The sequence below is a fragment of the Notolepis coatsorum genome (assembly GCF_963971535.1).
Source record: "Notolepis coatsorum genome assembly, chromosome: 7".
Classification (NCBI taxonomy): domain Eukaryota; kingdom Metazoa; phylum Chordata; class Actinopteri; order Aulopiformes; family Paralepididae; genus Notolepis; species Notolepis coatsorum.
This window is the reverse complement of record NC_140171.1, coordinates 48,712,752-48,723,311: the sequence shown is the minus strand read 5'-3', so window position 1 is coordinate 48,723,311 and position 10,560 is coordinate 48,712,752. Positions and strand designations below refer to the sequence as shown.

Sequence of the window (10,560 nt, the reverse complement as noted above, 5' to 3'; positions counted from 1 at the left end):
AATATTGCTTCGAGTTACTACCCAACACTCCATGCCATTTCTGGAATTTGGAATATCTAGTGATTGTTAGCAAGTGTCATCAGTCCTTTTTCCGTCTGAGCCTTTTTAATTAAGAACCCAGTCCTATGTAGTTCAAAGCATAAGGGAGATAGGAGGGTAAAAAAAACACAGTTCTATAGAGAGAAGAAAAACTCTAAAGTGCATTATTAGATTCTGTACACTTGGGAGGGTTAAGGAGGGGGGGCTTGGCACCTGGTCGTCAACAACTCTTCACACTGGTCTTGTGCTATTCCTTGAATTATGGTCTCCGGGAAAGAAAAGAAAAAAAGATATCCACTGCAAGACAAGTCTGTCTTCACACAAGCGTGGAAGAAGATCACCAGACAGCACGCTAGGAAACTAGTTACAAGTTTTGTTCAAACTTTCACTGAATGCATCCTTTGTGTCCGTATGACGGCGCTGAAATGGGAATGGATGCGACCTCTCCAATTAGAAGTGAAGAGGAGATGTGAACATGCTTTTCAGTTAGTCTCTCTCTAACGGCGGATGTTCGTCAGAACCCCGGTCAGGGCCGTTACAGGACGGAGGATTAATCCGTGCCTGCTGCGCGTCAAAAGTGACACCTTCTCCGCTAACATCACTGTTACCGCCATCAAGATGACGTGCTTTTATTTTTCTTCTTTAGAAACATCTCTTGATAAAATAGTAATTACAGTATAACCTTGGAGATGGAATCTGTTTCTGTTAAGATTCTAAAATCTGTCCATTACAAAAGCTTAGGGTTAGCGCTAATTTCAGTGAGTGTGTTTCCATGCACATTATTGGGGATACTAGAGTATATCCTGGTTAAGGTCTTAAGTCAGAATATCTTCATATCTGAATCATGAATACGCTCGTATACTGTACATGAGTACATTTAATACAGGAAACATACTAAAATCTTTGCTAGTGAGAACAAGTATGCACTAGCCTGGACTGACAAGTACGAGTCCAAGGCTAATGAGTTAGCAACATTTACATCCTTGATTGGAAATGGAACTCACACAAACATAAAACCCAACAGTAAACGGATTAAGGTGAATACATACCTTGGTATCATAGGTAAAATCTACATATCCCAGCTAATACATCTGGATTTATCATAGTTGGGATATGAGCTCGTAAAGAGAATAGGCTACAGCATTTACAAATGAAGACGCAAGATAAATATCAATGTGCTGCATGTAAACATACTCAATGAATTGAAGGGAGCAGGATGCATTCTGGAAGCAGCTGAACAGAACCAAAAACTAGGGATCAGTTCTCCCTCCCTCAGGTCTGACCTCAACCAGAGAGGGGACGTAAAACTGACCCTGGGTCAGTCTAGTGGCTTTCCACTCCCCCTGTTTGCTTCGTCCTGAGTTGCTTGGGGGAAGTGGATATGACCCATGTGTAGGTAGGAGGGAAAGGTCAAAAGTTCAAAGGTCAAACAGTTCAGAGTTCACACAGGGGAAGTACCTGAGCTGGACCAGCCGTCGTGCGTTTGTTGTTGTTGTTGTTGTTGTTGGGGTCGGGGGTGGGGATGTGGTTTGGAGGACAAGGCCGAGGGGGGTACGTAGGTGAGGCAGGGGCTGTTAATGTCTCCCTCTCCCACTAGAGTCAGATCAGACAAGGTGTCCTCCTCCGGCTGGGAGCCCTGGGATGGGTGGATGGGAGACAGAGCGCCAGGGAAGGGGGGAGGTGGCCTCAGTCTCCTGCCCCCGTCTCCCCCAGTGCCCAGTGACGAGTCTAAGCTCTGGGATTGGTGGCTTACGTTGAGCAAGTGGGAGGAGCTCCCGCCTCCTCCTCCTCCTCTGTCGTTTTCCTTGTGTTTGCCCCGGCGATTGCTGCTTGGGAAGCTGCCATTGTCAGGGTTACGGGAGTTGGGGGTGGAGCAAGTGGGTTCGGGGTCATAGGTAGGAGGAGGAGCCCGGTTGGTCACTGGCGGCAACAGGCGAAGGAATTCTGGGAGTTGCAGGTCACTCTTGTTTAGCAGACCTCGCTGATCGTCTGCTCGGTTGCTCTGAGCTTTGGATATGAGGTTGAAGAACTCTGAGGACACACACACACACAAAGTATGTGCGAAAATACACACACACAAACACAAACAAATAAATGTCCCCCCACATTCCAAAAGCGACAATACAACATGTGTATTATAATTCATAAATCATGCAGAGGAGGTGTGGGTGTAAATCAACCAGTTAGACAGGTCAAAGCTACATACAGAAACTGGCTAGTAGGGGTGCTGCTTCTGCAGTACTGAGAACAGGCAGGAGTTAGTGTGACAAGAGCAGCACAGCTAGAGGGCAGGAGGAGGAAAGAGAGATAAACAACAGGAAGAGATAAGAGGAGAGAGGGTTTTTTTCTTTACCTTCAGCTTCGTCTATATTAATCTTTTTCTGCTTTCTCTTTTCCGGAGCCTTATGGAGAGAGACAGAGTGGTTGGGAAGGGGCCGGGTGCTCATGTCAGGGCCGGGGCCAGCCTTGCCGTTCTCCCCGTGGGGATGGGCTGAGCCGGCTCTCCCTGACGGCCTGTCCTCCCCCTGGGGGCCACAAGGAGAGCGGAGTCGGGCGTTAAAGGGCTTGCCGGGGGAAGGATGGCGGTGATGGTGTACGCAATACGCATGGGGACGAGTTGGAATGGCAGGGAAGTCAGGGCCAAGTTGATGGAGACAAGTAGTAATGATATAGTTGTAACAATGGAGACTAGTTGTAATGATGGGGACTAGTTGTAATGATGATGACTAGTTGTAACAATGGGGACTAGTTGTAATAATGGGGACTAGTTGTAATAATGGGGACTAGTTGTAATAATGGAGACTAGTTGTACTGTAACAATGGGGACTAGTTGTAATAATGGAGACTAGTTGTACTGTAACAATGGGGACTAGTTCTAATAATAGGGACTAGTTGCAACAGTAGGGATTCATTATAATGATGTGCTAGTTGTAACAATGGGGACTAGTTCTAAGAAGGGGGACTAGTTCTAAGAAGGGGGACTAGCTATAACGATGGGGACTAGACTAGTTCTAACGATGGGGACTGGTTCTAACAATAGAGACTAGCTATAACGATGGGGACTAGCTATAACAATAGAGACTAGCTATAATGATGGGGACTAGCTATAATGGTGGGGACTAGTTCTAAGGATGGGGACTAGTTCTAAGGATGGGGACTAGTTCTAACAATAGAGACTAGCTATAATGATGGGACTAGCTACAGTATAATGATGGGGACTAGTTGTAACGATGAGGAATAGTTGTAACCAGGGTTTTCGTTATCTGGTAATTACAGTATCTTTTAACAGGAAAACCAATTTGAAGTCTGTATTCACTAAAAGTGCTTGTTTTTGCCACAGAAATCTTGCTCAAACAGAAGTCCGGTGAGGCGGGAGTCTAAGTTTGAACAGAAGTGTGTCACAACAGTTGTTTTTATTGACAATACGCACTAAGCATTGGGTATAACCTTATTGCAATAAGCTCAATAAACATAGATAATATTTGATCAGGACATGGAAATCTTTCAGGACACCTGGATCGGCACCGCTTTCTGGAAACCCTGGTTGTGACGATGGGGTCTAGTTCTAATAATGGTTATGGAGACCAGTTATAACAATAGGACTAATTCTAACCACAGGGACTAGTTGTAACGATGAGGACTAGTTGTAATGATTGGACGATGAGATATTAGTTGTAATATTGGGGACCATTTGTACCAATAGGGAGTAAGGACAAACTGTAAGGATGAGGGCTATTTTAGTGATGGGGAGAAGGGGGCCAGTCTGATGGGAACTGGTAGCGACTGTGAGACACTATCTACGGTACATGGACGGGAACCATGATGAAATGTGTTGGAGTGATGTATCACTAAACATCAATGGTCAAAGTCATAACAATTGCTTCTTGTTTGATGAATTATAAATAAATGTATGTTCCATTCAAAACATCCAACAATTTAAGGCCAAAATGTCCAACATGTAAATTCAGCTGCAACAGCATTCTAAGCCCAATACACGTAGGCTGAGGCTTAGCACACATCCACGGCACCAAACACAACTATTCCACTGCTCCTTACCACACTACAGACCAGAATACAGAGGAAATAGTCCATTTTAAGTCAACAATAAAGATAGCAACAATTGACCATTCCAGTTAGTCGTCAACGGCATTATGACAACACAAGACCTCTCCTACCAAGTTACTACAGGTTCTGACACTCAGGTTACGTTTAGACTAATATGACTTTGATTTAGAGAGGGGGAAAAATTATCTCCATCTACACAAGCATTTTTAGCGTCGCCCCAGAAAAGATCCATACTGCTCTCCTGAAAACGCATCACAAGACCTTTCCCGTACACTGGGCATGCGAGTGCTCATGTAAACTGACAATGGGGAACATTAATTGAAGGTGTAACAACACACAGTGAAGCTGTCCTGAATACAGGCTGTTTGAGTTTAGCGCAAGTGATCAAGTAGGCAACATGGTGGAAAACTAGTGACATGTAAAAAAGACGTGTCGGACCTTTACTGGCCAAAGAATCAACAGGCTGGCGATTATCAAAGGACTGGCTGGTCATGGATTATCAAATACAATACTGCCCAAGAAAGACCCCCGAGAATAACATTATGAAGCAGAAAGAGGCCGATGGCTCCATGTTTTGTGGGCTTTTTCAGACAAATTAACGGAAAGGTATGCTCTTTTATTGCCATTCTCAGAGTAGTGTTGATGATCAATACGGATGATTGATGACAAGCATTATCACTGTAATGCATGATCAATACGGATGATTGATGACGAGCATTATCACTGTAATGCACATCCAGTGGGTGTTTATGCTGTGTGGTGAAATTAATATGGTCAATTAGAAGTCCCATCGTTGTGGGCATATAATGTTTACTAAGATATTATAGATACAATATTTTCTATCGGTGCGCTGCACATGGCATTGTTTTTGGAAGCGAGAGTGGGCGCCTGCATCATCACTTTCCCGATCTCCATCTCCGCCTATTCACACTGCCACGCAACCCTGGCTTTGGCAAACAAAGACAGGGTTGGCAGCGTTTCCTAAAGCGCTGCTGTGTGGACGCTAGGTGTAAACGTAGAAAATCTTCTGCGGTTTACAATGAAAACATATTGGTCTAAACGCAGCGAAGGCTCTCTTTGGCTGGGCTTGTACCCCCTGTGCAGTGGGGGGTGTTAGGAAGGTGAACCAGAAAACCAAGGAGGAAAGTTAACATTGCGTTCAGCCACAGGCAGACCACATCAACAGGACAATACAAACACCTGGAAAGTGTGACAGGGCAATTGACTGCCCAGCGATGCACATACACAACCACATCAAACTCAATCCCTCCCCACACACACACACAAATTATACATCTGTGCACGTTTAACGCATTGCAAAAAGACATGGGCAAGAGAGACACTTAGTAGCGTGACGTGATCATCCAAGAAGTAGATACATTCGGTGCGTTATTATAGAACATTCCAGAGAGAGAGGAAACAGGAAGGAGGTAAGGAAGAGTTCTTACTGGTGCCGATTGGTTCCTGCTCGTGGAGGGCGGGACATGGCTCTTGGATGAAGGGCCGGCTTTCTGCTTGTCTGTTAGGTGAATGTAGTGAAGTAGAGGGGAATGATACGTTTAAATGTTGACAATAAACAAGACTTAAGATAATCAACCAAGCAAGTCCGTTCGAAAAGTCTTAAGGCCAAGGTTGCTAGGAGACTGGCCTGCACCTCAACGGAAAGTCGAACATTGATTTTCCATAGACTGGAAGCACTTCGCTCCAAACAGTAAAACAGTAACACTTGTCTAAAGGTTCTAGCATCAGCTTCGGCACCATCTGTAACAGCTGAGCTGTGCTCTTCTTCTGCGCTGCCTAGCAACAAAAGCAGGACATGATTCCGGGGGACGTGCCAGCAAATTGATGGCTGAAAGGAGCTTGAATAAATCTGGAACCAGCAATGTGTCACATTACTAAATAAGGCCTCCTTGCCAGCTTCTCTGTGTGTTAACCAAATGACGGCCGGAGCCGATGGGCTGCGTTGATGGTATTGCGCAATACTGGCATGACACATCATGAGAATACTATGAATATGATCCTTGTCTGAAGGATTGAAGAGGTACAAACAGCACAAAGGTCAGTGTGTTTTGAAAACAGGCAGCAGTTACAATGTGTTTATTGATGGTAGTGAAAGCAGGAGTGTGTGTGTGTTTCTTACCTTTACCAGGAGCGTGATCCGCTAAGTCTAACACCACTCTGAGTCCATCCAGGTTGGAGATAGGAAGACCGAGATCTAGTGGCTCTGACTCACCATTCTGCACCACACACACACACACACACACACACACACACACACACACACACACACACACACACACACACACACACACACACACACACACACACACACACACACACACACACACACACACACACACACACACACACACACACACACACACAGAAACACACACACACACACACACACACACACACACACACACACACACACACACACACACACACACACACACACACACACAAAATTAGAATGACCATTTCCTCTCTCTCTCTCTCTAAATGGCTGCATTTATATAGCGCTTTTATCCAAAGCGCTTTACAATTAGTTCCTCACATTTTTACCCATTCACTCACACACCGACGGCGGAGGCAACCTACCTCCAAAGCCCCCCCTCCCTCTCCTTTTCTCTTTCCCTCTTTCTTTTTCTTTTCTCTTTCCCTCTCTTTCTTTCTCTTCCCCTCTTTCTTTCTTTTTCTATTCTCTTTCCCTCTCTTTCTTTCTTTTTAATTTTCTCTCTCCTTTTTAATTTTCTTTCTCCCTCTCCTTTTTTATTTTCTTTCTCTCCCTCTCTCTCTCTCTCTCCCTCTCTCACACACACACACACAGTTAAAATGCCTGTCTCTGTCTTAACTCACGATGCGTGCCACCAGGTCGGAGATGTGCAGACCGTACTTGGCCACCACAGGTCTGAGGACCTCGGTCACAGGCTTGGTGGGCTTGGCCTTCAGACCCACCGATCGGTTGATAGGGACCAGATCCAGCCTGCAGTAAACACAGTAAAACTCAAACGTAAACATTTAAGCCCATCGACCTGGTGAATCACGTGATAACTACTACAGTACCCATATGCCTCAGCATTTGAAGATCAGTCTTGAGTGAGTAAACTCAGAGAAGTTTGTACTCTTGTGATTGCTCGAAGATTGCCAAGGTATGGGTATTGTAGTACTATATTAAGTTAAAACATTTGCCTTTATTGGCAATAATAATATTTTTTTTGTATTTTATTTTTTTATTATTTTTTAAACAAACACATAAACAAACATGACAACACACGATTAGATATACAAGCATTGTAAAACAGTGTACATCAGTTAACTCACCGTTTGGATAAATGTCTTATACAAGATATACCCCTAATACCTGCTATCTATTCCCCTACACACATATGCTCTTGCTCGCACCCCCCGCCCTGGACCCCCCAATGGATAATCCATCCATTATCCTTCGCTCCTAACCAGACACTACCATTAAATGCTAGCTTTTATTCTCTCCACCACTTTTTTTTTTTTTTTATCTTTCTTCCCCTCCTTTTTCCCGATTTTTCTCCCATCCCACCCTTCCTGGTTGTTGCGTACTTTCCCCTACTGTTGGTCTGGGAGACCGGAGACTGTCACATGCTTTCCTCCGACGCATGTGCAGCCTGGGGCAGGCCAACCTGGCCGCGCAGGTTCTCACCGGGGAGAGTGTGGCGTGTGGGAGGCCACACTATCTCTCCTCAGATCCAACCCTCGCTGAGCAGGCGCCCCGACCGAACTGTAGGGGTCGCTGTCCACAACGCCCAGGACCCACCCTTCAGCTTCCCACCCCCTGATACAGCCAATTGTATCAGCGTGAGAGGACAGCCAAGCTGATAGCAACGCCGGGAGCTGGATTCGAACAGGCGAATCCTAGTGTCTCCCGGTGTTGGTGACGAACGTAATCTCCGTGTGCCACCTGCCCCCCCCTCTCCACCACTTCTAACCACATTGTCAATTTGGATTCATTGAGACCCAAAATTCTTGCTGTAGATATTTCTAGATAAATCACATAGAGATATGTAAGAATCCAGACCTTTCGGCACATTCTTTCCGGTTGAAACCATCGTGATGCTATCAGTTTTTTAGCCACTGTAATACCAGATAAAACCAATCTCTTTTGCTGTATAGGTACTGCATATTCAAAAACATCATTCAGCAGTAATATAGAGAGGTGTACAGGTATATTCAGAATTAAGAGATTTGATAATTGCTGGGTCACTTCTTCCCAGAATATCTTAACTGGTGGGCAGTCCCAATACATGTGCATAAATGTCCCCTCGTCCCCATTTGTACATAAGGAGCATTTGGAGTCTTGTTTAAGACCCATTCTGTTCAGTCTTATAGGAGTCAAGTATGTCCTATGAATATAGTTAAGATTGATTTGTTGATGGTCCGGGTTCCTTGATGCAAGTCGAACATTTGCCCAGGCTTCTTGCCAATCAAAATCTTTTTCTAGGTCTGGTATATCCCTCCTCCAAACAGAGTCTAGGTGGAGGGTTTCATACGAAGCCGTTAGTAATTGATGATAAAAATCTGATACAAGGGAGCTCCAGTAGCTCACCACGTATCTCGGCGCTATTGCGGCGTCGGGGACAACCGTGCGTGTCACGGATCTGGGGTACACGAGTTCGACTCCCGGACTCGCCGTATTTTCTCAGAGTGTCTTTCCCCCGATCTATATCCTATTCAACCTGTTTCTGTCGGTCATGCTTGACCAGAAAAAGCGATAAACGCTAAAAAGAACCAGCTGACTGGTCAAAGTAAAAAAAAAAAAAAAAAAAATCTGATACAAAACCTCTCGATGTCTCTCTTTCATAGAAACATTTGTGGTATCTGTGGTGTGCAATTGGTATCCTTAATGGAACACCGTGAGTCTTCAAACATAACAATAATTGTGCGTAAAAATTTGGAAATGTGGAACCGGTGAGATACATTTTTTTTCTATTTCATCATAGCTACAAATACCCTGTTTATTAAAAACATCTCCTAATGTATGTATGCCTTGCTTTTCCCATCTAGGGAATCTTATAGGTCGTTTTCTAATCAGGAGTGCATTGTTATTGAATAAGGGAGTATGATTATGCCATTTATGTGGATTAGAATATTTATTTTGTGTTTCACGCCATATCCGGATCGCATGTGTAATTATGGGGCCAAATTTCAGTTCGCATTGCTTAATTGATATTTTGGTGTATACTATGTCCTGCAGTCTCTGTGGTGCTACTATATTTACTTCTAAATTTCTCCAGGATACTGATGCTTGGGGTTCAAACCAGGTTGTCAGTGGTCTTAAAGTGTACGCCTTAAAATAGTGGAAAAAATTTGGGATTGCCATCCCTCCGTCGGCTTTGTTTCTCTGTGCAGTGGATATTTTTATACGTGGTGGTTTGTTATTCCAAATAAATTTATATGCGGAAGAGTGTAATTTTTTCCAGTAACCATCTGGAGGGGGTAACGGAAGCATTGAGCTGATGAAGTTGATTCTAGGTAAGACATCTATCTTAACTATTGAAACCCGTGCCTGTACTGAGTTTTTAAGTTTTGACCACCTGTCAAGGTTGTATTTTATTTTATTTTGGATTTCTATGTAATTGTGTTTCACCGTTTGGCTTATGGTAGGGAATACTTCAACTCCCAAGCATCTAAAGTGTTTAACCATTGGTATTTCTTCTGGAAGACTTGTATTCTCTGCAGGGGCGTTCAGTGGAAGGAAAGCCGACTTTGGCCAGTTTATTTTAAATCCTGATAGGTCGCCAAAGTCATTAATCAACTTGAGAAGATGAGGCATTGCGGTGTTAGGGTTTTGCATGAACAGTATTACGTCGTCTGCATATAGACTAATTTTGTGTTGTGTGCCCTTGATTACGATTGGTTCTATGAGTTGGGATTGTCTTATATATTGTGCTAAAGGTTCTAGTGATAAATCGAATAGTCCGGGACTAAGAGGGCAACCCTGTCTAGAAGAGCGTGATACCGGAAATATTCCGGAGGTGATTATACCTGTTGTAATCATGGCCGATGGGTCTTTGTATAATACTTTAATCATATCAATGAATCCTTTTCCTAACCCCATCCTTTCTAATACTGCCCATAGATACGACCATTCCAGCCTATCAAAAGCTTTCATTGCATCCAGGGACAGCATCGCCTTGGGTGTGGTGTCGTCCTTGCTGGCATCTAGTACGTATAGTAATCGTCTTATGTTGTCAGTGATCAAACGGTTTCTTATGAAGCCAGTTTGATCCGGATGAACTAAAGACGTCATATGCTTTTGAAGTCTGATGGCTAATACCTTAGAGAACAGTTTGATATCGGTTCCGAGGAGGCTTACGGGTCTATAACTACCGCACTCGGTGGGGTCTTTGTCTTTTTTTAAGGAGGATTGTTATGAGTGCAATATTGTCGTTCTTATGAAAGTTCCCCTCCTTGACTGAG

At 44.1% G+C, this 10,560-nt stretch overlaps 1 protein-coding gene across 2 annotated transcripts in view; it reads right to left on the bottom strand.

Moving 5' to 3' along the window:
- rgs12b (regulator of G protein signaling 12b) overlaps positions 1–10,560 on the bottom strand; it is a 207,684-nt gene that overhangs the window by 5,692 nt on the left and 191,432 nt on the right. Inside the window, exons 14-18 of one of the 2 annotated variants that reach the window (XM_084318962.1) lie at positions 6,964–7,090; positions 6,245–6,341; positions 5,553–5,623; positions 2,393–2,564; positions 1,498–2,070 (exon numbers count right to left, since the gene is read on the bottom strand). In XM_084318962.1, the coding sequence (XP_084175088.1) occupies positions 1,498–2,070; positions 2,393–2,564; positions 5,553–5,623; positions 6,245–6,341; positions 6,964–7,090 (1,040 nt within the window). Of the gene's footprint in view, positions 1–1,497; positions 2,071–2,392; positions 2,565–5,552; positions 5,624–6,244; positions 6,342–6,963; positions 7,091–10,560 lie in introns of those variants that run through there. The other variant, XM_084318963.1, reaches the window with a different exon arrangement.